Source organism: Salarias fasciatus, chromosome 10, assembly GCF_902148845.1.
Source record: "Salarias fasciatus chromosome 10, fSalaFa1.1, whole genome shotgun sequence".
In the NCBI taxonomy this organism is placed as follows: Eukaryota; Metazoa; Chordata; class Actinopteri; order Blenniiformes; family Blenniidae; genus Salarias; species Salarias fasciatus.
Window position 1 is genome coordinate 15216446 of NC_043754.1, and position 26790 is coordinate 15243235.

Here is a 26790-nt window from a genome sequence, read left to right on the forward strand (position 1 = left end):
TGCGTATTTGTGTGACAAAAAAGGGTGAATAAAAAAAAAAAAAAACTGCACAGAAATTATGGTGGCTGTGACTGTAAAGTCTTTCAATTGCAAGATAAATCTCACCTCTCTTTGTTCTTTATGCTGAAGTGTCCTTGAGCTGGACTCTGAACCTCAAATTGCTCCACATGAAGATTAAACACACTGCTGTGTGTTTGTGTGTGAGAGAGATGCAGCAAAACTATTTTCTTGATCTGGTTTGAAACATTTCATCCTAACAGTTTTAGAAATGAGCACACGCTGTGAGAAACCGATTGGCTTTATTATGGCAAAATATACATATGGCATGCTGAAAACCTGAGGTTTTATAACTTCAAAACTTTTCATCAGGTAAAATCAAGCTGAAGATGTTGTCTTCTTCACTATTTTCTGGCTACTATCATGGTGGGGACGAGCGGTGACAGTTACTGCACTGTCTTTACTGTGTGTACATTTTGTTCACTACATTAAGATTTGCTGGCTCACTTTGTTATTCTAGTTTCGGTTTTCACAGTTGTTGATAAATGAACTATTTCATGTCTCTCCACCATCAGAGAACAAAAAACTGGCAGCATTTCCTCAGGTTTCAAAACTTAATCATATTCTGTAATATCTTTTGATTTATTTTAAATTGACCTATGAATTCATAATATATTTTGTAACATTTTCCAAAACCAGAACATTCATTTCTTAGTGGTTTCCACATATTTAAAGTTATGACACTTAGTGAAACTTTTGTATAACTACTTGTAGTTTTTTGGAGGACTGACTGAATTATAGACGGGCGAGTTTGACATCATGTTTATTTGTGGTTTGAAGATAAATGTCTTTCTTTCTCCCCATCACGAAGATGCACTGACAGCGGTGGGGAAAAAAAAAAAAAAAATAATGTGGGACTTTTACACCGCTGTCTTACATGTAATACAAAATACTCCACTAATCCGAAACCTGATGCTGTGTTCAGACAGTTCAGGCAGGTCGTCCTGAGAGGTCAGTCTAAACTTTCTAAAAGAGAATTGATGATTTAGTCCTCACTTTTAAAGTCAGTAAAAAAAAAAAAACAGGGAAAAAAAACCTACCTCTGTGAAAGATGGACCAGTTGTGAAATTAATCCTGGCACTATGAAATTAATCCCGGGGCCATCCTGGCTCAACCTGGTGATATTACAGCTACAAGAGGCACAGAAGACGGAGAAGAATGACTTCTTTTTTATGCAACAAAAAAACTAGGCATGTAATATTAATTAAAGAAGTTAATGATTGCTGTTGATGTAATTTTTTCTTAAAGGAAATGGGCCAAGGAGAGATATTAAGGGGCATTTTAAGTATTTTCGAGAAGTAATCCAATTTAGAAAACTCCAGTCGGCCACCTTTAATGAGCATCTCAGCTTCTCATCCCCAAAACCTTTCAGCAACTCATAAGAAGCAGCTTCATCACACACTTGTGATAATCGAAGAGCAGCTGCTGGGCGTTAACGGTGGCCGTTTTTCCACACGTTTCATTCCACTTAAACGAGCCGCATTCAGGTAAAGTATAAAACTGAATTATTCTGACCTCTGAACTGACTCCATGGCTGACAGAGAGGACCGTTACGGTAAACAATCCCAAACTTGATGAGCTACCTACTGACTGACCTACCTAGATTTAAGCACCCCTGCAAAAATGTGTTCAAGATCTTATCCTGTGACTTCTGGGCATCTGCATGGATTTATGCATGTCTTTTATGGAGCTACTGCTGAGTCTATCCTTTGTTACGGTATGTCCAGCTGGTTTAGAAACCATAAATGTGTCAGTGCAATTGCTATAAACATTCATCTGCACCTCTATTATACTCACACAGGCAACTCATGCACAGTATACAAGAGCACAGAGGGGAAGCCAGACAGCAGCAGCTTTTTTTTTTTTTTTTTTTTGTGAATTTTGTGATTTTATACATGTTTTTGTAGTCTGTGCAATGGTTTACTTTACATTCAAATTAAAATTACACTTAATAAAAAGTTTAAATTCTGATCTCTGTCACATCTCTTCGTATTCTATCCTTGTTACAGTGTTTGCAAATGAAAATACATTTACAGTATATACAAAGGAAACATCTTTTCAATGTGTTATGGATTCATCCAGGTAAAAGCAAACATGTTTATGAATATAGTGACAGAAATTAACAGTTAACTGGAGTGATGCCACCCGTGCTAGAGAGGTTATTTTATTTATTTTTTTATTCCAGGGTTCATTTGTACTTTTATCACAACATGACATTTTAGCTGAAGGAGACAAATATTTACCTTTCCTCTGACCCTGAAGGTAATAAACATGTTTATGAGACGATAACTATCTTTTCCTTTAAATAGGTGAACCTGAGCAAAGTGCCGCATCGAGGCTGAACTAGATCTGGAAAATAACTTCACCAAATTAAATAAAATAAATAAATAAATCAAAGTCAGGACTGATATTATCATGAAGGCCAGTTTTAATACTTCCTCCCAAAAACAGATTTTGAGTGGTACACAAAATAGCGTTTGATCTTGGCCCTATTAGCTACACCTGTGTGTACCTGAGCCACGAAAATTATTGTCGCACTGTTAAAAAAATAAAAAAATAAATAAATAAATCTTCCAATGCCCTCCCGTGTTCTGTCCTGTTCTCGGATGACCCAGACAAATTGCATATCCACAGGCAGTGCCTGCTCTGGCCGGGGAAGGTTGTCATGACATTAGCTGGTTAATGATTCCTACACTTTCCCCCTCCTGTCTCCCAAAATAGCTCCAATGTGTGAGTTAGTAATTGACTCTCTGGGGATTTCAGGAGCTCCACTGATCGATCAGCCCCGCTAACCACGCTATGGATAGGCTGACAGGGCCAACAGGGAGGTTTCTGTATCCAGCTCTGGGGTGAGGGAGGGGGGTAAAGTACAACATGAATAGCGGGTGGGAAACGATGAATAGAGGAGAGGAAAAAAATTAAGCAAAAAAAAAAAAAGAAAGGAAGTGAGTTTAAATGCGAAAGAGAATCTAAGTGTGTAAGAAATGGACAAGCAAGTGAAAGACGGGAAGGCTTGCTGAGATATGGAGTAGCAGAACATAGAGCTCACAAGAGGGAGTAGAAATTTGTGTGAGTCAGGCAGAGAGACAAATTTGATGCGGGGCACGTAGAGGATCTCGCAGGGAATAGCTAATGTGGCGAGCTCAAGACTGCAGCTCACAGAGTTGTCCCTTTCCACTTGTATGAGACCAGCTCCTCACGAGCGGGGAGTAAGACATCAAGCCACAGAGCAGAAAAGGATGACTTTTTTTTAGAGAGTAAGACAGATAACGCCCTGAATGAAGACGGGAAAGAAGCGCAATGAGGAAGGAGAAAAGTTTCATGGTAAAAACGCATGAATGCCAGCATGACATACTGAAGCCCCGTGTGCTATAACTGCACACCTGAGATTAATCTCCTTCTTGACCGTTTTATAACATGAAGAGTAATTGTGATGTAAATTCTCTTCATCCATCTTCTGTAGCACTTTATCTAACTCAGGGACGTGGGGAGCAGGGAGTTGATCCCAGGAGATGGTGGCTTACGTCTGTATCAAGGCAAACAGAGTGAAAGACGATCACAAACCAACAGCCTAATCACAGTCACCGCTTAACCCCAAACACATGTCTGAGGTTAATTTGGAAAATAAAATATACATATCTCATCCATCCATCCTCTTTCACATTTGATCTGTATGGGGTCGCAGTGTCATGAATGTAAAAACATTCCCAGTTCACTTCCTCTTTCTCTGACTTAGTTTGTCAATTTATGCGAGAATCCCTCTGATGATACTCACTGAAAACTGAGAGGACAAACACAGGGAAGCGAGAGCCCTCACTCTCTGAATGAAGTCCTCATTGCCTTCGGCCGTGACACTTCAGACACCCTTCAGTCGAAAAATAAGGCGCTTTCTGTATTTCTCTCAGTCATGGTTTGTAAGCCTTAGTTGGGGGGTGGTGTGTCAATCACGTGACAGGCGCATCCGCCTCCCTCCATGTGTCTTGTATGCAAATACATGCACGCCACACTCCACTATTCATATTTGACCCTCATGAAAAAAAGATCCTCGTTGGGTAAATTAAAATTCAGGCATTAATCATTGAGCTCATCACAGAGTTGAAAAGCAGCTGCTGGAGGGAGTGCCTTCACACCTCCTACACGATCCTGCAAATCGGACAAGGCTGAGGAAGAGAAGAAGAACACTTGTAGGATTTAAAGCAATAAGGTTAGCCCTCAGTCAAAGTGACATTTCCACCAGGCAACAAAGTGGATTTTATTCCATTGATTGTTGCTATGCAACCGTAAAAATGAAAAAAAAAAAAAAAAAAAAATCAGCTGATAGTAGCCTACCAAAAAGAAAAAAAAAAAGTTAGCAAAATACAAGAATTTAAATCAGTTTTCTTCCAAGTTCTTGGATGTAATGTAAACTTCACGTTTCATGTTAACATTGAAACAAATGTCTGCCTTAAACCAATGAAGTAGTGCAGTTTGAGAAAAAAAAAAAGAACCTTTTGATTTTTTTTAAAATTGGTTCAAAAGGCCATTTTTTCCCCCCAGTGCATCCTGATACAGCATATGATAAAGGGAGCACTACCTAAATCTGTGTAATAATGTATTGTGAAATTAATGACAGCGGCGGTTTAGTCCAGTGCATGTGGGGAGACAGGACTCCCGCCGGGAGCTCGCAGTGTGTACAAATGATCCTGGTCTGTCGCCGTGCATTCGGCGTGAGCGCTGCTCTCTGCAGGTGGGCTGCGGCTATTAGTAAATATATCATCCATGTTTCCAACACCCTGATGTGTGGAATTAATATCGCACTCTATTACAAACTGTACACGCACACCCGGGCTCTGAGTCGATCAATAACCGTGCACGCTCAGTCAGGTAATCCTGTGCAAACTCTGTATATCACATCTCTTTCACATATTGTGCCGCTCATTTACTGTCTCTCATACTCTTCCCTTCTCTGCATCTTTTATGTACACACAAGCACTTCTCTCTCGCTCTCCCTCTCTCACTCTCACACACACGCACACATAGAAAATCATGCTTTCTCTTTGAGAGTGCTGGCGTGGTGATTATTCATGGGAGGGAGCGAGAGCGAGGATGAGCAATCAGTGGCCAGCTCATTAATCACACTGGATGCAGACCCTTAATCTCCTCTACAGGTACAGAGGAATCCTCCGCCGCCACTCCTCATTGCTTCTTCAATGCTACCCTTCCTCTCCATCGCCTCCGCCTCTTTCTCTCTTCCACCCACCGTCTCATTTCCTCTGTGATGCCATGTTTGAATCCTCGGCTGTTCTCTTCTCTTCGCTTTTGTCCTTTGCAGAGCCTCTCACCCTCTTGATATCTCGGTGACTTTCCCGCCTGCCTGTCAGTCTTCCCGTCTATCTCACGTTTTTTTTTTTTTTTTTTATATTCTTTTTCTTTCTAATTTGCCTCACTCTCTTCCCTGTCATTCCACTTAAAGCGCTTCTTTGCCCGGCTGCCTCTCAGCTCGGCTGCAAACCCGCAGCAGCGCGTCTTTTCCAGCAGGACCCTTTAACTAGGCATCCAGCAAGCCTTGTTAGGATCACAAAGGGAAGCGAGCGAAGAAGTGTATCGCAGAAATGTGGGCAGGAAGGAGTATTTCAATGCAATATGTTCCAAGCTATATTAATAAACCAGGAGCAGCAGTTTGGCAGGAGATACGGCTTTGCCTGTTCTCCTTCTGCTGCTGGGGGGCATTAAAAAAAAAATAAATAAATAAATAAAAAAAAACAAGGTTGAGGGTACTTCACAGCAGCAGGACTGGGGTTTTCTGTCAGTTAGGCGCCACATGTGTTACTTTACCATAAAATTAAAATAAAAATAAGATCACAGAGAGGCCATGATGAATTGAAATGCAAAAAAACATAGAAAACCCTAAAGATAAACAGCCGCAGGCATTTTTATGCATTAAATATACTGCAGAACAATATATTGCTCTTCTGTATTTTCAAAAAAAAAAAAGTAATATTTAAAAAGTCAAGTGAAAGGAAAACACCTTTATAGAAAAATAACAAGACACTTCCTCTGCACTTGAGAGTCATGCTGAAGCTGAAGCTGGAAAAAAAAAAAAAAAAGGATAAGCACTGAAAATAACACTGCTGTTGTCACGAGTATATATAACTCAACATTTCCACCACAGCCCTCCTGGAGCAGCGTGTTTCCCCGGCCATTTAAATGGAACAATTGTCTCCTCTGCAATATTTAATGACCAATTTTGCAAGAACATGCTGCTAACAGCAGAGCCCATTTCCAAGGTGGGTGTCACTCGGCACCTGAGCGCAAGCGGGGCAAAACCCTGAAATGCAGAAGATGAGGCTCCGTAATGAAGTGCCATCGGTTTGGTAATGACGGGGCAGAACTCTCCTCAGCGGGGCATTTAGTCTCAACGGGCAGAAGAGAGCCGGCTGATGGTCTGCCCGGAGGCTTCGCAGACATGTTCGACTCAAACACCTGCTTTGTTTTTGTGGCACATTTAACGGCGGGTTCCTCTTGACCGTCATTCAAACACAGCCACTAACCTTGGCTGAAAACTTTCTTTAATGTCAAGCCTGTGAGTTGTCCACACGCTATTACAGTTAAGAACTAATATTGGCTTTTAGCTTGTCACATTCCCAAGTTATTTCTCCACAGCTTTTCCAATATTTCTTCTGGTGTGACTGCTGAAGGTCACAGATATCGCCAACCCTCTGGCATTTTCAAATAGCACTGACTGAGATGAATGAGAGCCTCTAACATGTCAAGTATTTTTAAGATGCTGTTTTCTCTCAAAAGTGTTGCGAACAAACATGTCCTTAAAGAAAGAATGAAAGAAAGAAAGAAAGAAAGAAAGAAAGAAAGAAAGAAAGAAAGAGAGAGAGAAAGAAAGAAACACCTTCAGAATGTTTAAATCTGTTCTCAAATTCTCAAATTTTTGTCATTTTAAATGAAGGAAATAAAAGCAATCAATATGATGACAAACTATGTGAACTCCTGGCTATGTGCTTTGGAGATGTAATCAATCAATGGTCAGAAGTTTTTTACACAATAAAGCACCTAATTAATATCATTATTGTAAGCAAAGATTTGATGTACTCACAACGTTTTTTGATAGGCTTGAAAGGGCAAAGCTCAAAGTTCTTGTAAAACTTTGCAGTTCGTGATTCACATGGTTTGAAGAAGAAAATAAGACGGAACTGAGAACTGTTAAAACGATTAAGTCAAAGACCCAGCTTTGGACAAAAATCTTATCTTTACATGCTTTCACTTGATAAAACGGAAGACATTTTAAGTCTCAGAGGCCAAAAAAAAGCCATCCTACTCCGGAAGGCTTAATGGAAACAAGCTGACAGTCTGCCGCTAATCTCCCATACTTCATTTGGCCGGATGAGACCCAATTCATTAAAGCTATACCCTCATCTGATAGCAGCATAAGATCTCTGACAATCTGGGTAATCTTTCATCTTTATGGAAAGAAAGAGCCTTTACCCACCTCGCTCTCTCCCACCAGCAATGCCTCCTACTGTAAACTGCAAAGGCATTTTTCTGACAGGGCCGGCTAAGTGGTCTTTCTCGTTTTAAAGCCCTTTAGCCTCGCGGAGGAGGAGGGTAAGAGAGATTAGTGGCCTGCAGCAGAACTCTGCACTGCTGGAGCCACAGCTTGACCTGACCCGAGGGTCCACCTCGACAGAGACAGAATGCACAATGAGATGGCCCCAGAACTTGTGCGCTTGTGTCTGGGTGCATGCATGGAAACCCCGACTGAATGTCTGCGAACGTGCATATTGGATTGTTTCCACTTTATGCAGATTTCCAAGCAACCATGTTCTGCTTAGAACCAGAGGGGTGAAATGTCCATGGAGTGCTGAAGTGGGCTGCGTTCCAGAGAAACTAGTCCAAGGTTAAAGAGGTCAATGGACTCCTGAGTTCAATGGCTAAAGTGGTGAGAGCACAACATTAGGTACTGTATTTAAAATTGGATTTCCCTACAGTACAAATTAGAAAGGTTCTGCATATGCTTTTTTCTTTTACCTCAGAGAGAAGACGAGAGGTCAGTGTTTAATGTGTGATGTAGAAAGAGAAAATGCAGCCTAAAGAGGGTGCAGCTTCTTATCCTTTTCATTCAGTTTAAGCTGTTTAACAGCATGACAAATTCAGAACACTTATCTGGTATTAGATTGCTTTACATGCTTCAAGATCTTTTTTTAAGATTATTAAGCCGCCTCTTTCTATGATATGGAAACTAGACTTGCGATGCCGAGTGGATTACTGGCACAGAATTCAAGCTGTTCTCAAATCAGAATCCAGCGCTTTCAATAAGCTGTTCACTTTGGAGAAGCAGGACATTCTATGAATAAAGTGATGAACAAGCATGATGTGGTGTTGATTGTTGACTCATTGGGTTTTAGTACTAGTAAGACAGACTGTACTGCACATGGAGGGGGAGAAATGCTGAGATTACTCATCACTTTAACAGACTTGGGCATGGTGTTACACCTTTATGTCACTAACGTTATGAATTTAAAGTGCGATAGGTTTTTCTTAAAAAAATAACTGTATATGAATAAATTAGAATAAAGATTTTTTTTTTTAATGCAAATACATTACCAACAAGGACCACTCTTCACTGATTTGTTTTGACAGACCAGTTTACCTAAAAAGTGGCACAGTCTTGGTAGCTTTCAGTAAAAATAACAGATATATCACAAATCTACTTTACAGTCTGACTAATGTATGTAAAGTCAGTGTTGTATGCATCTTAAGCAGCTATTCAAAAAAAAAATTGAGAAAGAGTGTCAAAAGCTTTGCAAATAAAAACCAGAAAAGCAGGAGGAACGAGAAAATGTCTTGGCTTGAAGTGTTTTGTTTCTTTTTTAATCATATAACATGTATTAGAAGTATGACTAATCATTTGTGGATGAACACAGCTGGCGTTGCTGGCTATCACAGGTTTATTTATTTACTTTTTGTACATTTCTAAATTCTAGAAATCAGGGTGATTTTATTCTACAACAGTAACAACACACTTACAGGTTTTCCACAAAATAATTACAAGCAACACTAATGTCTTTGTGAACTTTTGTCATTATGGTTTTTATGTATCTCTACGTCAGTGCCTGCAATTTTAATAACACTAATGATCTCATTACAGAAGCCTTCATTAAAACTTAAACAGTGTCTTGTCCTTGTAACTTAGGGACCACTAAACAGTGGCTGGCCAATTTAAAAACACAAGCATTTCCACCTCAGAGCAGGATTATTTTTTGGGGACATTAAATCATTTTTTTCACATTTTCTGATGAGATTTATTGTAGACTTATTGGCTAAACCGTTCTCATGCCAATACTCTTCATGCACGTATGCGTTTGACCTTTAATAACCTATTGCTCAAAACTTTCTGGCATCAAACAAAACACACAATATTCACTGACTGGTATACAAAAAAAAAAGCTTTTCATCGTTTACACCCTGGTAAATTGTGGGCTGATTAATTAGCAGAAAAGTGTACTAAAGAGCCACTGTATCGTGGATCCATTATGACTAATAACTGGGACTTTAAAAAGCTCCTGATGAGTTGATGAAGTTGATTAATTGCTCCACATTTTCCCCTGGAGTAATCTCCCTCTCTTTGCCTCTACAGTACCGTGTAATAATATACGGCAGAAAAAACGTTGTCTACACCACACGTACACTGCATTTTTAAATTATTATGGATCCTTCAACCATGACAGGAGTTTCAGGAGTAACGGTGGAAGTTTCCGGCCACAGTCCTGCATGCTTTATGATTGAGCTATGTGGGCAGCCTGGAAGTGAGCTGACAGAGACAACTGATCCCCAAACTGGAAACTTCCCATAAAACTCGAGTGACCAGCGTCTTTATCAGAGGGACAAATCTGTGGCACATCCTGACTGTCATGTTAATAAACTCTGCTGACTGTCACTTTGCAATAAAACAACGCAAAATCACATCAAAATGCAATAGTCCATGTGGTGCTTTTTTAATGTGTTAGAAGACTTTGTTTCCTTTAATTCGTTTTTGTTTTTTTATTTACTACAGCCAGGCTGCTTTTGGGTGCAGCTTCTGTCTGTTTCAGCTAATGCTGGATGAAAGGCAGAATCAAAGAGTCAGAAAGTCACTAAAGAGACAAACAACCACTCAGACACTATCAATCTAAATTTAAATAAGCAAATTAAACACTACGCTTGATTGAAACCTGCACTGTTCGCTGAAAGTGTTCACCACTGTTGCACTGTGCCGCTAAACTTGAAGACATACATCTATTTGTATTTTTTCTATAATAGACTCATGCCGCCTCGGGTTGCCTGGGGCTGGAACCCTGCCCTGCTGATGCCAGATAAAACAACAACAAAAAAAAATGTATACCTTGAACAGGATATCAGTGCGTGACGTCTAAAGGCTCCGACACACCGTACAACATGAATCTGAATACACTGTGGGCACAACACGCTTGCCGTTTGCAGACTGCATGATGACAACACAAGCTGAACTGCAGCCTACTATGTAAGCAGGTTGATGTGATTGTGCAGGAATAAAACCTCGTAAGCGTCTATTCACAAAAACAAATTAGTAAAACATGAACGGATCCATCGCTGTTGCGGCATGTATGTGTTTGGAGAGAAATCTCAAATAAAAGGTGAAGGAAGACAACATGGACACAGTCATGGCTCAGGGATTCAAATTTTGTAAAAGGTCCTTGGATTAAGCACTAGTTTTTCATATTAAGGCTGATTATTCTGTCCTTTCGTACTGAATTTATATTAGTTAGGTAGTTGATGTAGGTTGTAGCAGTGTGGTTAGTGAAATGCAACTATAATCCATTAAAGTTTCACAAATCTGAGTTCAGACAGTTGAGGATTCGTACATCACTAATTTAAGAGTCATCAAGCCAAAAATCAATGTAATTGATGTAAATGTAAAAATCAATTACAATGCACTACTTCTGTTACACTCATGAGAGTTGAGGTGGAGCTGCATATTTGAGAGATTCCCGATATTCCAATAAAAATAAGAGATGAATCAAAGTTATATCTTGGCATTAACTGACATCTTTCTTGAAGAAAACAAGCAAACAAAAAAAAACCATCTGAATGTTTTGAAAAAAGTAAATTAGGTAGTAGCAAATTTTTTGACTTGCTTTAAACTATAGTTAAACAACAGTCTGCAGCTCACTGAATGTCCTTTTTTGTAATTCTGATGAGTAAATCAACACTTCAAAGTGTTCAGCTCGTAATTGAGACCCCCTTCCAAAAAAACCCCCAAAAAACACCACAGCATCTTGGCTCAGAAAACCCTTTGAGCTTTAACCCTGGAGCCAGCTCAGTGCATGTTGTTTTAGAAGACGAGAGTTGAACGGCAGCTTGTTGCCACAGGAGATACTGTGTACTAACACTCAGCTGGGAGCGTGCGGCGCTGAGCCGAGCCTGAGAGTCAGACCGCACTCCTGAGAATAAAGACTTTGGAGATTTGGGATTACCTGCTCTCCTATCATCACCCTCTTTTCCTCTCACACACTCACACTTCAGCATGTTTGACACTTTTACCTTTGTAAAGCTGTCAAAACTGCACTTTAAAGGCCTAGAGAATTAAAAAAAAAAAAAAATCCCTTCAGTTTTAAAAATGTTTTGAAAGAAATTAAATGACATTGGCTGCTGGTGAGAGTGCTGTACAGCTTCACTGGACTAAAAGTTGGAAAAGCAATTGGAGCTTTAGCTCAAAGCAGTTATTAATAGCTTACCAAATCATTTTTAAATCAGCTACAAAGTCTCATATGCAAGTATGCAGCATTTTTTTAAACATAAATTACGAGTCGACTCATCATCTGCACTGATGATTCAAGATGTCAATGTAAAATAAAAAAAAGAAAAAAAAAAGGCTGTTTTAGTAATTCATGCCTCGGAGTTCCTAAATATCTGCCTCTAAAGTTTGTCTAACTGTAACCTCGTAACGCAGAAAACGAAGCACAGCTGTTCTTCCTACATTTATTGTCTCTATAAATCTTGTGAATGAACACCTGCAGAGTGCGTCAAACGCACATAAAATTTACTGACTTCCTTTATTGTGCCTGGACCCTTCGTCATCAAGATCAAGTTGACGAAGCAGGCCTGCCTGCTTGTTGGCTCGAGCATTTAATAAATTAGAGAAACACACAACTGCAGACGGTCTGCCGCTGCCAAACTCTGACTACAGTCACTAAATTCAAGTGCAACTTGACCCTTCTTGTTTTGAAGAATTACTTAGTCACATTGTTGGCTTTGTAGTTGTTGTTTTTCTGAATGTGCGATTTGTGTGTGAGGTTTGGTTACTCGTCTGCCTTTTATCCACTTCTGCTTTACCTGGATGAATGGCCCCTAATTACTAATTACCCTTTTGCTCTTTCAAGCCACTCCTGTACTCCGCCACTCATGCAAAATCGTGCGCAGCAAATAATTGAGCATAATCTTCTGAATCGTCTCCATCTTCCTGCCATCCTTCTGTTTGTCCCGAGTCCTCCTCGCTCCTCGCCCCAGGTAAACACATGTAGACATACCCAGGTTAACATTAGCATATTCCCGGGGCTTGTCTGCAACTTGCAGTCCTCATGTTCATCAAAACAAGGTTTCATCTGTTTAAAAATGGATGAAGTGGAATTAACAGCCCTCAGGTGTTTGTTTGGGTTTGGGATGTGTGTATTTCCACAGAGTATTATGTTGAGTCCCGTTCACTCTCATTACCTCCCCCATTATGCCACCTTCCACTCCCTCTCATCCCCGTGTAAGATCACAGTGTTTGCTGTCTTGTCTCTGGAGTTCAGCAGATTGATGTCAGACCTGGACTCTGTTCAGTTTTGCAATAAAAACAAGAGGAGAAAAAAAAAAAAAAACAAGTCTCCTATTAAAAACACAACCTTATCACTATAACCACGCCATCTGGGCCAACTTGCTGATGATTTACCCACAACAGATGTTTTCCCAAAGAAAACAACGCTCCCTCTGAGTCCATCTACAGTGAAAGATTTCTTACTTCCTCACAGCAACAGTGCAGTGCCAGCGTACCCAAAAAGCTGTGGCTATCCAGTCGTGACGGATTACGTGGTTGTAGTCTAACCTTGTTGAGTTGTCTTGTGTTTTTATAAATCTGCTTCCCCATTCTTTTTACCACAAAAAAAAAGAAAAAAAAATCCCCTTTTCTTGCCCTTTTCTGCTGTGTTTATCGCCTTTGTTCTGGGGAGAACATTTTCAAAGCTGATGAAGGTGGATGCTGGAGGGGATTTTGTTGAGGAGATGAGAGGAGGAAGAAAAAAAAAAGAGGGAGAGCATCACTTCCATGCAAGCGCGCACTAACAGTGAGGCTGACACACACTCGTCGGAGTGCACACTTGTTTGAAATTGCGGAAGGGTGTTAAAATTAAAAAAAAAAAAAAAAAAGGGAGGGAGAGAGAGAAGGGGAGAAAGGGGGAATTGTTCCACCCAAAGAGCCAAGAGAAAGAGCAAATCAATGGAGGCATGATAATGAATTATTTCCTCGCCAGAGAGGGAGTTAGAGGATAGAGATAAAAGCAGACCACATGCTGTGCCACTAACAGCCTGAGGGCTGCTGCCTGTGAATTATGGTGCGTTGGAACACATTCGCCACCCTCGGGAACCATTGGTTGCAAACGAAAGAGAAAAGGGGGGAAGAAAATAGAAATAAGAAAGTCGCAGAGATGGTGGGACCAGAAAAGAAATGTCGAAAAGGGTAATAGGTCAAACCGGAGCCCCTCGAGGCCCGGCAAAGCATGGATTTACATCTCTATGGCTAATTAGAGACATAACGATGAAATTAAAGTGGTGGAAATGAAGGAAGGATAGATACATGAGGGAAATTGAGGAGCAGAGGCGAGGGCAGTGTTGGATGGGATTATGCAGCACGTGTAATTATGAGAGATATTAAATGTCTGGCGGAACAGTGAGCGTGTCACCAATAAGAAACCATGTCTTAATGATCCTCAAAAGATGTTCCAGATGTGTCGGGAGATTTTTACATGTGTATTACAACATATTTGCACTTAAAAGGCCAGGATTACTCGAGCACCCTGAGTCAGAGAGAACAAATTACAGGTGCAATTTGCACTTCATGGCAGGACGTTTAACACACCCAAAGCAGACATTAGTCTAACTCCTCCCTTTTTTCTTCTTCCAAAAAGACATCCCGCTGAGATTGCCCCAGCTCTGCTGCTTGATTTAAGCTGTGGTTTTACTACCTCGGCTGCGTTTTGTGAGAAATATCAATATATACTGTACGAGTGAGACTAAATGATGATTAACATAAGAATTATCTGACGCTGTTATCTCCTTGTAGCTGATTTTTTTAAATTACATTAATGCACAGTGCTGTACTGTATTGCAATTCCATTTCCAATGCAAATACCTTTTAGGGTCCGCCTGCAAGTTTTTTAGTTGCATATATCATTTTTGCCTTGATAATAACTTGGTTTTTGCTTTACCTACTGTTTAGATGTAGATTTTTACTTTTTCTTGATGTGCCCCATCTAATTAATTTACAACATTGCTGGAATTTAGTTACAGTATCCCTCAGTGAAATTGCATGAGCAATTAATAGGGGAAGTCACTTTTCAGATGGTTCTATCTTGGGTTGATTTTGTTGGCATCAAAACCTGAAATGTACAGTTCAAGCCTGTTTTCTGTTATGTTGTTATCCACTGATCCCATTTCTATGCATACTCTTTCCTGAGTCCAGTCACTTGTACTGGACTCCATCTAAGCTGACACTGGGCGAAACATTCGGCAAAATCCCGATCAAGTCACCTGTCCATCACCGGGCCAACGCAGGGAGACACAAGCCCCTCACATCCCCACTTCCACCGACAGCCAATTTACAGTCAGCGGCCAAACCAACAAGCATGTCCTGTCACGGCAGACAGAGGGAGAACATCCAAAGTCCAAAAAGACAGTTCCAATTAACCATCAGGTTTCAACAGGGAACATTAATGGTGTGAGGCAGTGGTAACCACTGCAACACAGAACCACTCTTGGTTATACCGAGCGTGGTCAGGCATGGGGAGGTACTCAAGAGGATCATCTCACACTGAAGCGTGGATTTTAATTTACATGACTTTCACTTCATGGGGTTAACAGTTGTCTTTGATTAGAGCTTTCTGTGGTAAACATGTTGCTGACTGAAGACACCATCCATCCATCCATCCATCCATCCATCCATCCACCCATCCATCCATCCATCCATCACCAGGCTAATGGGCCTGAAAGGACAGATACAATATGTAGACTGTGGAAGGTGGACTGAAGATGTGGTCTGAAAATCACAGGTTTAACACAGAGGAATAGACAATCTCATGCTAACTTGGAACAAAACTTAAAGTCATTAAAAAAAAAACAAACAAAAAAAAAAACTTAACTTGTGTGTCTATCAGCCTGTTAGAATAAATCTAGCATTTTGGACATGAACATTCTTTCTTTAGGGATTTACTGAAGCCTAAACACCATAGTCATCATTAATGAAAAGAGTGCAAATGACAACAGACATTTTCCATTAATGTGAAAAAAAAAAATTGCCTGTGAAGAAAATCAGTTTTAAAGTAGTAATTCGATCCAGCTCTGCTTATCAAATATTATTTAGTTATTGTTCACAAATTCCCTAGATAACTAACCTGCTACATTGATCACAAATTTTGTTCCAGATGTCAAGTCTGTTGTTTTAACATTTCTGTTTGTGCACAGATTAAATATAATGATCATTAGTGAGCTTTTGAGGGTCTGCGAGATGCATTTTTAAAAAAATATAGAACGAGCCAGCGCCATCTGTTTCCTCCTGCTCACACTCTTAATGCCTAATGCTCGCCTCCTGACTGCAGCTACATACTAAACATAGATATGACAGCAGTGCTGATCTTATCCTTGAACTCTTAAAAAGTAAGTTAAATTTAACAGATTAACTGCTTAGAATAGCCTTAAAAAACACAGGACAATCTGACCATTTTCTGACAAAAAGAGTGGGGCAATTTTCTGTTTTCCAGATGGTAAAAGATCACCTGTACAAGTCTATCTCATCTCACTTCAAAAACATAAGCAAACAAGATATGAACTCATGTTTGCAGTGAACAACGATCTGGTAACACTCGTACGAGTCCCACAAAGCCGCTGTGTTTTGTGTGATTTCGCCCAGAGGTACAACAATCAGTGTTTCCATCAAACATAAAGCAATATGCACGTCAAGTCTGACAGATGTTTATAAAACCTGAGCGTCTCAGGTGAGACTCCCTCTGAAGAGCACTTCACAATGAATCAGATGCTGCGCACATTAAGAGCATTTGTAATACCATAAAATAAACTGATGGCCTGCTGCCTGGTACATGTCCTTTGAGGGCAACACTCTTGTTTTTTTTTGTCAGATTGACAAAGAAAGTATTGGTTTGTTTTTGTACTGGAGCCCTCCTCAACAGATACCATCAGAATATCCTCTTATGCTTCATTGTTGCCTCTCCCTCTGTTTCCCCTTGGCAGGAGCTCAAGATGTCCACCTGTCTGCAGCGTTTGCACTCAGGGATAATGCAGTCCTGTATCTCACACCAAACACATCTTTAATCCTTAATTGTTGGTCGTGAGCTGGGTTTGAATGACCTGCTTTACTGTACCTCTGGCTTTCTGGTTTCCCCTCCGCTCGTTTCCTCTTTGGACTTTACGTTTCGCTCTTTTCTTCCCTTCACCTCCAGGGACTTAAATGCATCGGGCAAGTGTTGCACTAACTAAATGATTCAGAGATTAAACAGACAGTCACAGTTGCCATGACAACCCGCCGGGCATTTCTCACTATTGTATTCAGATCACTGGCGGGTGACCATCGGCTGTGAGGTGTTATGAGAGTGTTTGTGTGCATCTGAATGGATGTGAAATCATATGTACACCAAGTAACGAAGCAGAATGGAAAACTAATTGGTTGGTGGACACTTGATCATGCGTGGGTGAGACGCATTCGGAGGGAAGTGGATAAAATTAAACAGTGAAAACGGAGAGATGAAGCTGTTGCCATCCAGTGAAAATACGTGGTTTAAAATGTTGATTTGACATTTTCACAAGTGAATGAGTCTGCATTCGCCACTTTCTATTGATGACTGATGCAACGTGATTAATTTTAGCTGCTCGAGTGAATCTGTTATATTTGCTGCTTTCAGATTGAGCGAGATCTTGAACATTACAGTATGCATTTTGAATTTGTGTTCTATTAATATAATACATAAATGTACTGTTAAAAAAGACTAAAATATATACATGTATTTCTTGAAATCTTCTTCTTCTGACTTTTTTTTTTACATTTTAAGAACATCAATCACAGCTGTCTTTAAACACAGACAATGAAAGTTTATGGTTTCATTATTTAATTCAACTGACAGGAAGAAACCTGCAGATATTTTCTGCATTATATGACAATTAAACATTCATGTAACATGATAACGTTGCATATTTCACATGTAATTGACACAGACTTATGCAATATTGTATCATTCATTTACCCGATTAGATACCAGATGAAACGGACCACTCAACAACACAACAAGAACATACCACGTTAGATGTCTAAAATTAACTAGTTTGGTTCCCAGCAGAGAGTTTAGTACATGTGAGCAAGGCCTCCACAGTCTCTTACCTGTTACTGCAGCTACCTGACACTGGGTAATTACCCAGGAATAGAGACAGCGCTTTGAAGGTGCTGGAAAGCCCCTTATACACACCGGCAATTAGCTGTAAAGGTCCATTGAACGGTAATGAGGCATCAGCCAAGAGCTAGGAGAGAGAGAGCAGGCAAGAAAAGGGTGAGAGGAAGAGAGGACGGGAGTGGAGAGGAAAGAACTGGCTAAAAATTAAAGAAGGGGAGGCTTGGGGAAAGAGAGAATGAAAGTAATGTGAAAATTAAGAGTAAAGAATAAGAAGAGAAAAGAACAACGGTTAAAGAAGAAAATGGTCGGAAGCATGTTGGAAGCAGGTGGCAGTGAAGCAAGGGATGGCAAAAAAGACAAACATGTGGTTTAGATGATTTTGAAAGGAAATAACAGAAGGCTGCAGAGGAGGAGAAGGTGGAGGGGAGCATGTTTTGTGTGGGTGCTGAAGGAAACTCCAAGACCTTCACTTCAAAGTCACTTTGCTGTTAACAGCTTAGCTGGAGGTCTCTCATCCAGATAGCTGTCAGAGAACAACAGGCACCTCTTGTTAAAGTGATATCTGATCTCAGCAAGATCATTTGTGCAGATTGAGGGCAAACGCCAGCAACGTAAGAGATCAAACCTTGACAGGAGCTAGCATGCAGCTACACAAAGATATTATCTTGCAACACAGGCATCAGGACTCACTTTGAGCTTCTTTAAACACACAATCTACAGATGGGGACAGAGCCCAGCAGGAGACTTCGAAAAAAATTTGCCTGCGATGGAAGGATAATGGAGAAAATCTGGAATTATCCTCTCCACTGGGGGTGTTTCAGTCAGATATGAGTTCATTATTTCATTTTTTTTAAGGTGTGAAAGATAGAGACGCTTGGTCACAATCTCTCAAACACATAGACGCTCTCGCTTCTACCTGAAAACACCTTCAAGGCAGAGTTTCTCCTTATGGGGTGGTTTACAAATCAAAGTTGTAAAAAGAAGGAAAAGTTTTCTTGGACCGATTAATCAATAGACTTAAATCAGTTTACATGAAATTTAAACTGAAAACACATTGCTTTTGCGTTTTCATTTCAGAAACGTTTTGCATTGACATGACAATGTTACACACACACACACACACACACACACACACACACACACACACAGAATATCACGCAACAAACATTAACAGTGATGACTACTCTGACATTCATATGTTCTGTGTGATTCTTAACTATAACACTGGTAAGTCCCAGCAGAATAATCACTGTGTGTCATTCCACCATTGTTGTCACTGTGTGAAGTGGCAGTGTTTCACAAAAGTTGTATTTTCCTACACGGAAAAGGAGTCGAAACGGTTTAAAAAAGTTCCACCTTATGAGGTGTTTTGAAAAAGTCACAATTCCAGCAGCTTCGAGCAACGTTTTCATGTAACTGATTCACCCAAAACACAATGAAAGTTTATCATTTTTATGTGAAAACCTGTAAAAGGGTCTTTTATTATGAATTCATACTGTTTCAGCAGTCAGGGTTTTTTTTTGTTTTGTTTTGTTTTGTTTTTGCATTTACCCTTTGACGCACGGTTATTGTGGCAGCAGCCTTGAATGATGCTCAGGCTTCATTGGAGTGACTTTTAGGCTTAAACTTTTGCCCTGCTAACTCTTCAAAACATGAGATCAGGGTTCGAACTGCGAGCCTCGGCAAAAGAAGCTCCTCCGCTATGCAGAACTACAAACACCTTGAGTGAACTGGCGTGCTTTTGAAAGGCTCCTGGGTTATTTAGTGCAAGGGGTTAGGGGTTAATTAAGGGTTTAAATGTCAGCATCCTTACGTCCACAAATGAACTGTAGTAACATAAAAATCACAGTCTTAAGTGTGAAAACACCTTCACTGTTTGTCTTAGCAACTTAAAACTCCTCTACGTGCTTCACAGATCTATGGCCCTTTGTGACATTTTACTCAATACACATTGATTCAATTTGAAACTAAATGTGTTGAAGAGGAAGAATGAATGCCCGTAAGACAAACGAGACTGGGTTTTGACGCAGTCATGATCAGATGTGTTTGTTAATTAAACCCTTGGAGCCATTTTCCAAGAAAGCAATACAGTGCAGCTCGATTGGAAATTGTGTTAAAAAAAAAAAAAAAAAAAAAAAAATCCTTTTTATGAATTCCCTCCAGAAAATTTGAGTTTCTTGTGTAATTTTCAAGGGATTCATTATTTTAATGAATGAATCATATATATGTAATGCGGGTCTCACCTACATGTGGTTTGCAAACTCATGCACGGCTCACACATAAAGGTCTGAAACACACAAATGTCTCTTCGACCTTTGCACCTGTTGGCCTTTAACCATCCCAGCAGGCCCCTCCTGACCAATTATAACCACTTCATTTGCTTTTTTTTCCCCCCTCCTCTTTTCTGGCCTTTTCTCTGTCAGAGAGAAGGAAAAGGCGCCTCTCACGCCTTCCACTCACCCAAGTTACTCATATAACCACAATTCCCTCCTCTCCATACGTTGCTTTCTTCCTCGGTGCCATCTCATCTCTCATTGCTCCTCATCCCTCCGTTCCGACTTCACTCTCTTGATTAATTAGACTGGGCTGCTGAGTGGTCCTGCCAGTGCAGCCCAGCACCTCTACATAATGCCACACTCAGCTGCAGTTATGGAAAACAAACAGACTCACAGAGGAGAAGGAGCTTATAGGGGGGAAACTGCATGTGTCACGAGGATGGAGCAATAATGAGAGCCGGAGAAAAGTAACTTGGTCCTAATTAGTAGTGCGTTTCACAAATCGTGAAAAAAAAAAAAAAAGACAAATCTGCACATAACATTAAATAAATGCAATTATCAAACTTTATATGATTTTTATACCTGTCAAAATACTTACAGTTGCATTGAAAAACAAGAAAAAAAAACTAATACATTATAAAGAATAAAGGTTTTATGAATTAAATTTGGACCCTAAAGCTATATTCTGAATGTCATAAAAGCAAGTTGTTGAAACGGCAACCTGAGAGCATCATTTTGTCAAAACGGACAATCAGAAATAACAAGTTTAAGAAAACGCATTTAAAAAAGAAAACCTGTCTGCGTCCCGTTGCTCTTGTTTTTACGACTCTTAAAACCACCCCCAGTTACTCTTCTGCTATCTTCCTACTCTGGTGAATTTCTTCCACCACTCTAGCGCTCTACTAATTTGCAGATTTGATGACCCAGAGTCAATCATGGAGATTTACTGAAATAAATAAGCCAGTGTGCTCACACAGGAGCTTTCACGGCCGTTACTGTTTATCTTTGTTGTTACTGCTTGCATGCTGATCTCTGCAAGATCCGGAAAGTCTCCAGCAAAGTTTCTCTTTCTAATTCAGCTTTTTCAGTTGAGAAAAGTAAAAGCAGGAAACGCTGCAGTTTGTTGACGACTTTGAGCCTTCATTCAAGCAGTCAAACCTATAAAGAGAGCGATCAGCCCGCCGTCCACTATAGGTGTGTGTGTTTTTGATGAGAAGAGCAGTTTTTGAACTATAAATTTCTCCACTAATGCATCATGGCTGGAGCTATTTTACAGCCTCTGGGGATATTGGGCATGTTCAATGTCCAACTGCTGGCATTGAACCAACCGGTGTGTGTGTGTGTGTGTGTGTGTGTGTGTGTGTGTGTGTGTGTGTGTGTGTGTGTGTGTGTGTGTGCTGCATGTCTCTTTGCCACCTGGGCCATATACTTGGTTGACCTGCGTCGGTGAGACGCTATTCAGTCTTTTTTTTTCCTTTGCATTACTCAATGAAAGCAAAACGATGCCACTTACTTGCTGAAGAAAACAAGTATGATAAAGTGTGCTGCTCAAGGACACACTCCAGAACATCTTGAACCACAACAGGGCTTAAACCTGAGACCTGCAAAGCTGTAAGGTCAACCACTGAACACAAAGAAAGGCATGTGTGTCCACTGCTGACTTCCCGCAACACGGTGAAGCATCTGTCTCACTGGCAGTACAGACACTGGTGATTTCCGTTTCTTAAAAATCTGAATGACATAATCAGTCACAATCATGAAACTGTTTCATTTGGCTCAGAAACACGCATTATCTACACACTGGTATGTGTCTTCTGGTGTATGAATATATGGAGGGAGGAACATTCTCCTCACGAGGTGCTCATAAACGCAGCTTCTGCCACCTCATGGTGCCCAATCCAGACCTGCGACATGCAGAAATATGTTATTGCACTGTTGAGGATGAAATATCATCCAGTTCACATTTCTCGGAGCACATCTGTCCTCTATGTGGAAGCAAAAAGAATAAGACGTTCTGTAAATCTGTCATCCAGGGGTGTCAAACAGTGGACCTTCCAGGCTAAAACTGGCCTGTCTGAGTGTGTATCCTGTCCTCTGTGGAGATTTTGCAAAGCAAAACCTCTCTCAATGTTTTAGTGAGAGTCGTGGACACAATATTGAGACCGGAATGGAAATTAGTTTTGCAAAAGACAAAAGGTACCTCGTAGAGATACAGCTTTAGCATTGGCATCAATGTCATTCTGTTTGGGTGAATCTGGAAGAAAATGCTGCAAAAATTGATTTCATTATGAAGTGATGGGCTTTTATGAGTGTTCACCTGAAGAAAAAACACTGTTGAAGGATTTTGGACATCTGAAGAAGAGGTCATTCCACTTTGAATGCAACAAAATGAAAAACAAAAAAAATCAGCTTTTCATAAATAATATGTTTGATTTCATTGCATTTTATATTTTTTCAATAATAATATTAGACATATATTTATTTTACGTACCTGAAACAAAGAAAGAATGGTATTACTAAAAAAAAAAAAGTCATCACAGATTCATATTACAAGGTTACCAGCTACATGCAATGTTCATGTATCTCTGCAGGGCATATTTATATCCTACACATATTTCCACAAAGGAGCTCCGACCTTGTGTGACCACATTTATTCCATCTGCAGGCTACTGATATCTCTCAATAAGCCTGCTCACTTATCAGTTTCAGTGCTAATGCACAGTTTGTCTTTAACCGCGCCGTTAATGTGAATCACCTCGGCTGCCGGCGCCAGTGCCGCAACTGCGAGTCAAATCCCCGCACATTTATTATTGTGTAATTACAGCGGTTCTAATTCGGATACAAAGGGCACGTGTATGAGCCACCTCCTCCCATACGAAGCCGACACCGTAATAAATGTTAGGAGATGGATCCCTGTGAAACCGTGCACAATTAAAAAACTACAGAGAGCCGATTTAATGCCATTAACTGGTTATCTCTGTCCTGCAAAATGCAATATGATAAGAAAATGTTGATTATTCTGTGGCACAAGGAGAAAGGTTGTTTCTTTTTTTTTTTTGCTGTCTGATTATTGCAAGGAAAAATCTCATAATTACAGTATATATATATGCACTCTTCTCCACCATTAGCTGGTAGGACACATTTCTTCCATTTATTTTCAAGGGTTTTAACCTCGCACTGCTGCTAATTCAAAGCTAAAACTGATTAATTAGGAATTGAAAATCCTCCCCTGGTTGCACTGATTGGATTAATGTACAACTAAATGTCCACTCAGAAACTGGAATGTGATTTTTATCAACCCAGCAATTCCCAGTAATGTGAGAAAATGCAAAAGTAAAAATTGACAGTGACATTATTCCTTGACTTTAATCACAAATCAATAGTCTTGAATGGAGAAAAAGGCGTGTAAAAGGAATTCACTCTCAAGAAATGCCAAGGAGGGCGTCAGGAAAGGTCTACAATCTCACTGTGCCTGTAGAGGGTGAAATAAGTGGAGCAAATAAATCGATAAGAATGTAATCATTTCAGGAGTATTCTCCAAGCATATTTTCCTCGATTCAGTTTGTGATAAGAAAAAAAAAAAAAAAAAAAAAGAACATAGATTTTTATGGCTGTACAACAGCGCTTGTAAAGTAGTGTATTTGTCAGAGTTTATATGTAAAAAAAAAAAAAAAAGGAACAACAATGCTGGGAAAAAAAAGCATAATCAGCTCTCAAAAAGAGCAAGTTCAGTGACCAGGAGAACAAAAGTGAAGCTGGAGCTGTTAAAAATGGCCAACGGGAAGCGAATCGAGCATCAAAGTTAAAGAACAGAGGCGCATTATGAAGAAGGGAAAACCATGGAAACAAAGGCCGCACGGCTGAGTCAGCTCCGGAAGCTTAAAAGCATCTCCACAATATCTTATTTGAATTCTCACCTGAGATCAAACGATGAACTTGACAGAACAACATCAGCGAGGGAAATAAAACACCTTCTCACACCATTTCGGCTCATTATTTGCTTAACTTTTTCAAAGCCTGTGTCCACATTGAGCATTTCCACCCTGCTGAACACACCTGTGATTCCTGGCTGCTCTGTTTCCCAGACCACACACTGGAGAGAGCACGGACCGCAACCCAGGAAAACACACAGGTACGCGCACACACACACACACACACACACACACACACACACACACACACACACACACACACACACACGCAAACTTACACAACCGAACACTATCAGCATCATCCAGAACACCAGATGTGCCATTCAAATATAATCGTTCCCCCCTCGGTGCTGCCTTTTTGCAGCCCAACAGTTAACCTTGAGCATCATCTGATCAATAGCTTGTGTTATTGGTCCCAACCCGCTTCTTCAACTGCTTGTCAAACATAAAATCCATCGATGAACCTCGCGCAAAAAAGCCCTGCGAGTGGGCCTCTCTGACCATCTGGAAGGTGAAACCGGATGATAGCAGGATGCTTCCCACTAAAACCAGTCATTAGGAGGTTAAGTTAACGGTGAAGCTTAATGGACCTGCACAAGTTGAAGGTAAAGCCTCTGAAATGGCCACCTGCCATAGCTAAATGCCGGATTCATCAACTTCATTGGAGGTTATTGCGGTTTTGGATTCAGACCATGGACATTTCAAAGCAGTTTGAAGCAACATATGGAAGGGAAAAAGATGAGAGGAATATAAAAAAAAAAAAAAGGAGTTTGGAAACAAAAATTTTGGCAGATTGGCGCAGCATCAGGGTAATAGGATGCTGATGCCTCAGAAACATTAATGATGGAGATGTGATCACTGATCTTTATAAGGCAGAACCTGTCAATGCGCTCAGCTGCAGCTCAGTCCAAACCCCAAAGGCCATTATAGACGATCCAGATGCTGGAACCAAGGCTGGGTCACATGCACCGCTGTGCAATTATCTGAAACACCCTCAAGCCGATGGCCACAGCTGAAAGGTGAGAGGCCAGCACGTTTTATATAGTGGAGAGAGCGAGCTGTGTTTATATGCACTCTAAAAACTAATTAACCCAATTCTGAATCATATTGTTGCGGAAATAAAGAAAAGCAATGTTTCTGAGCCATGTTGTGCCGTCTTCAGTAAAACTATTTATCTTTTTAATACAATCTTTTTCTCTTTTCTCCCTGATCATGGCAAAAAGCCCCTTCATTATGTGATGTTGGTAGGCAGTGTGATGTACGACAACAAACATGATGAAAGTGTGAAAGCAAATAAAATAAAAATAAAAATCCTCCACTGAGAGTGTCTGCGGTGAGGCATCAGGAGCCTGTTGAGCTGAGCACCAGCGAGTACGATGTTTGTATTTTACCTCAAGAGATGTTGAATCAAAGCTCCTAGCATCAGTCATTGATGTTTCATAACCCAGTGTGCAGTGATTTTAGTTTTGTACACACTTGATGTTGAGACTTACGAATCCATTGGTTGGAGGAATTCAACATAAAAACCAAAAAAGTAAGAATCAAACTAACTATTAGGAAATGATTGCCTCCATTTTTAAGTGGTATGCTAAATTCTAAAAGCAAGCAAATGATAAATATAACTCCAGCATGACTGATTTAGTTTCGACAGGGAATAGAGGAAACTTACGGAAAGCTGTGTAGAACTCGTGCAGGCTGAGGTGACCATCGTTGTTGTAATCGTCGTATCGCAGCAGGTCTTGCATGGTGCACTCCAGCAGACTGTCCTCCAGGTGCTCCTTCATAGAAATCTGACAAACAAGCAAAAAGTGAGGCTGTCTTATAATCGTGATGTACGGAATAGGACAACTTGTTGTTTCAATGTTGATTCAATATAAACTCCCAACAGTACTTTCCACAGTCTGATAGTCTTTCGATATTCAATTTTTATGAAGTCCAACTCGCAACACGGGTGGTGTGTGTTATTTTGTGCAATTAGTATTTTGGCTTTATTAGTTCAGTAGATCAGGCCTTAGTAACTAATAACTGAACAAGCCTAAAAAAAAAAAAGAAAGTGAGAAAACATGTGTAGCTCGGCCAAGCCAATCAACACTTGAGGAAAAAAAAAAAACAGTGAAAACCAGCTTCTATGTATTGGTAGATGCCAATGAACTGGCAATAAGCCTTTATCAGCTCAATGTCTCTGGCCTCGTCTTTCATCTCCACAAAGGAACCAACCAGCAGCAAGGAAACTCAAAGAAAGAATCAAATGCTTCGACATAAGGATTTTTTTTTTAGCCTTACAGTTGTGAAATGCATGCACTCCATTTAGACAGTGAATGAAAATGTAAGAGTGAGCTAATACATTAAACATATATAAATAATCTGAGTGTTTAAAGTAATGACACAAGTATGGATAATATCAACCTATACGCTTATCCCTGTTTACACTTGGCCGCCACACCCAGACTCATTCATCTTTTGTTGTAATCTTTTCAGACCCTGAGTGAGCTGAATGGAGATGGAAGTCCATTGTACATTTTTTAAGAGGAGGTGACACACTAACTTAACATTTCAGTGTTTTTTAAGAGAGTGGCCAATGAAGGTATTGAAGAAACATCACAGCAGTACATTAACAAATCAATATGAGATGTAGCTATTGCATAAAGCTCGGCTCAGTCTGTACTCTTAACAAAAACACAATAAAACAGTGAGTATAATCCACAATGCAATGGGAACAGATCATTTTGTGTCTGCAGCATGATAAATATGGTTCCTAAATAAATTAGCAGCCTGAATATAAATGGCACTAAAAGTGGTATTTATATCGTGCATTTCCACAATTAGAATAAGGTATTCTTTAAAGAAAAAAAAAAAAGACTACTGGTA

At 40.1% G+C, this 26790-nt stretch overlaps 1 protein-coding gene across 1 annotated transcript in view; it reads right to left on the reverse strand.

Annotated features, from left to right (window-relative positions):
* Positions 1-26790, reverse strand: part of fstl4 (follistatin-like 4) — a 189705-nt gene that overhangs the window by 41798 nt on the left and 121117 nt on the right. The window contains exon 6 of the mRNA XM_030100616.1: positions 25592-25712. Within this exon, the coding sequence (XP_029956476.1) occupies positions 25592-25712 (121 nt within the window). The remainder of the gene's footprint in view (positions 1-25591; positions 25713-26790) is intronic.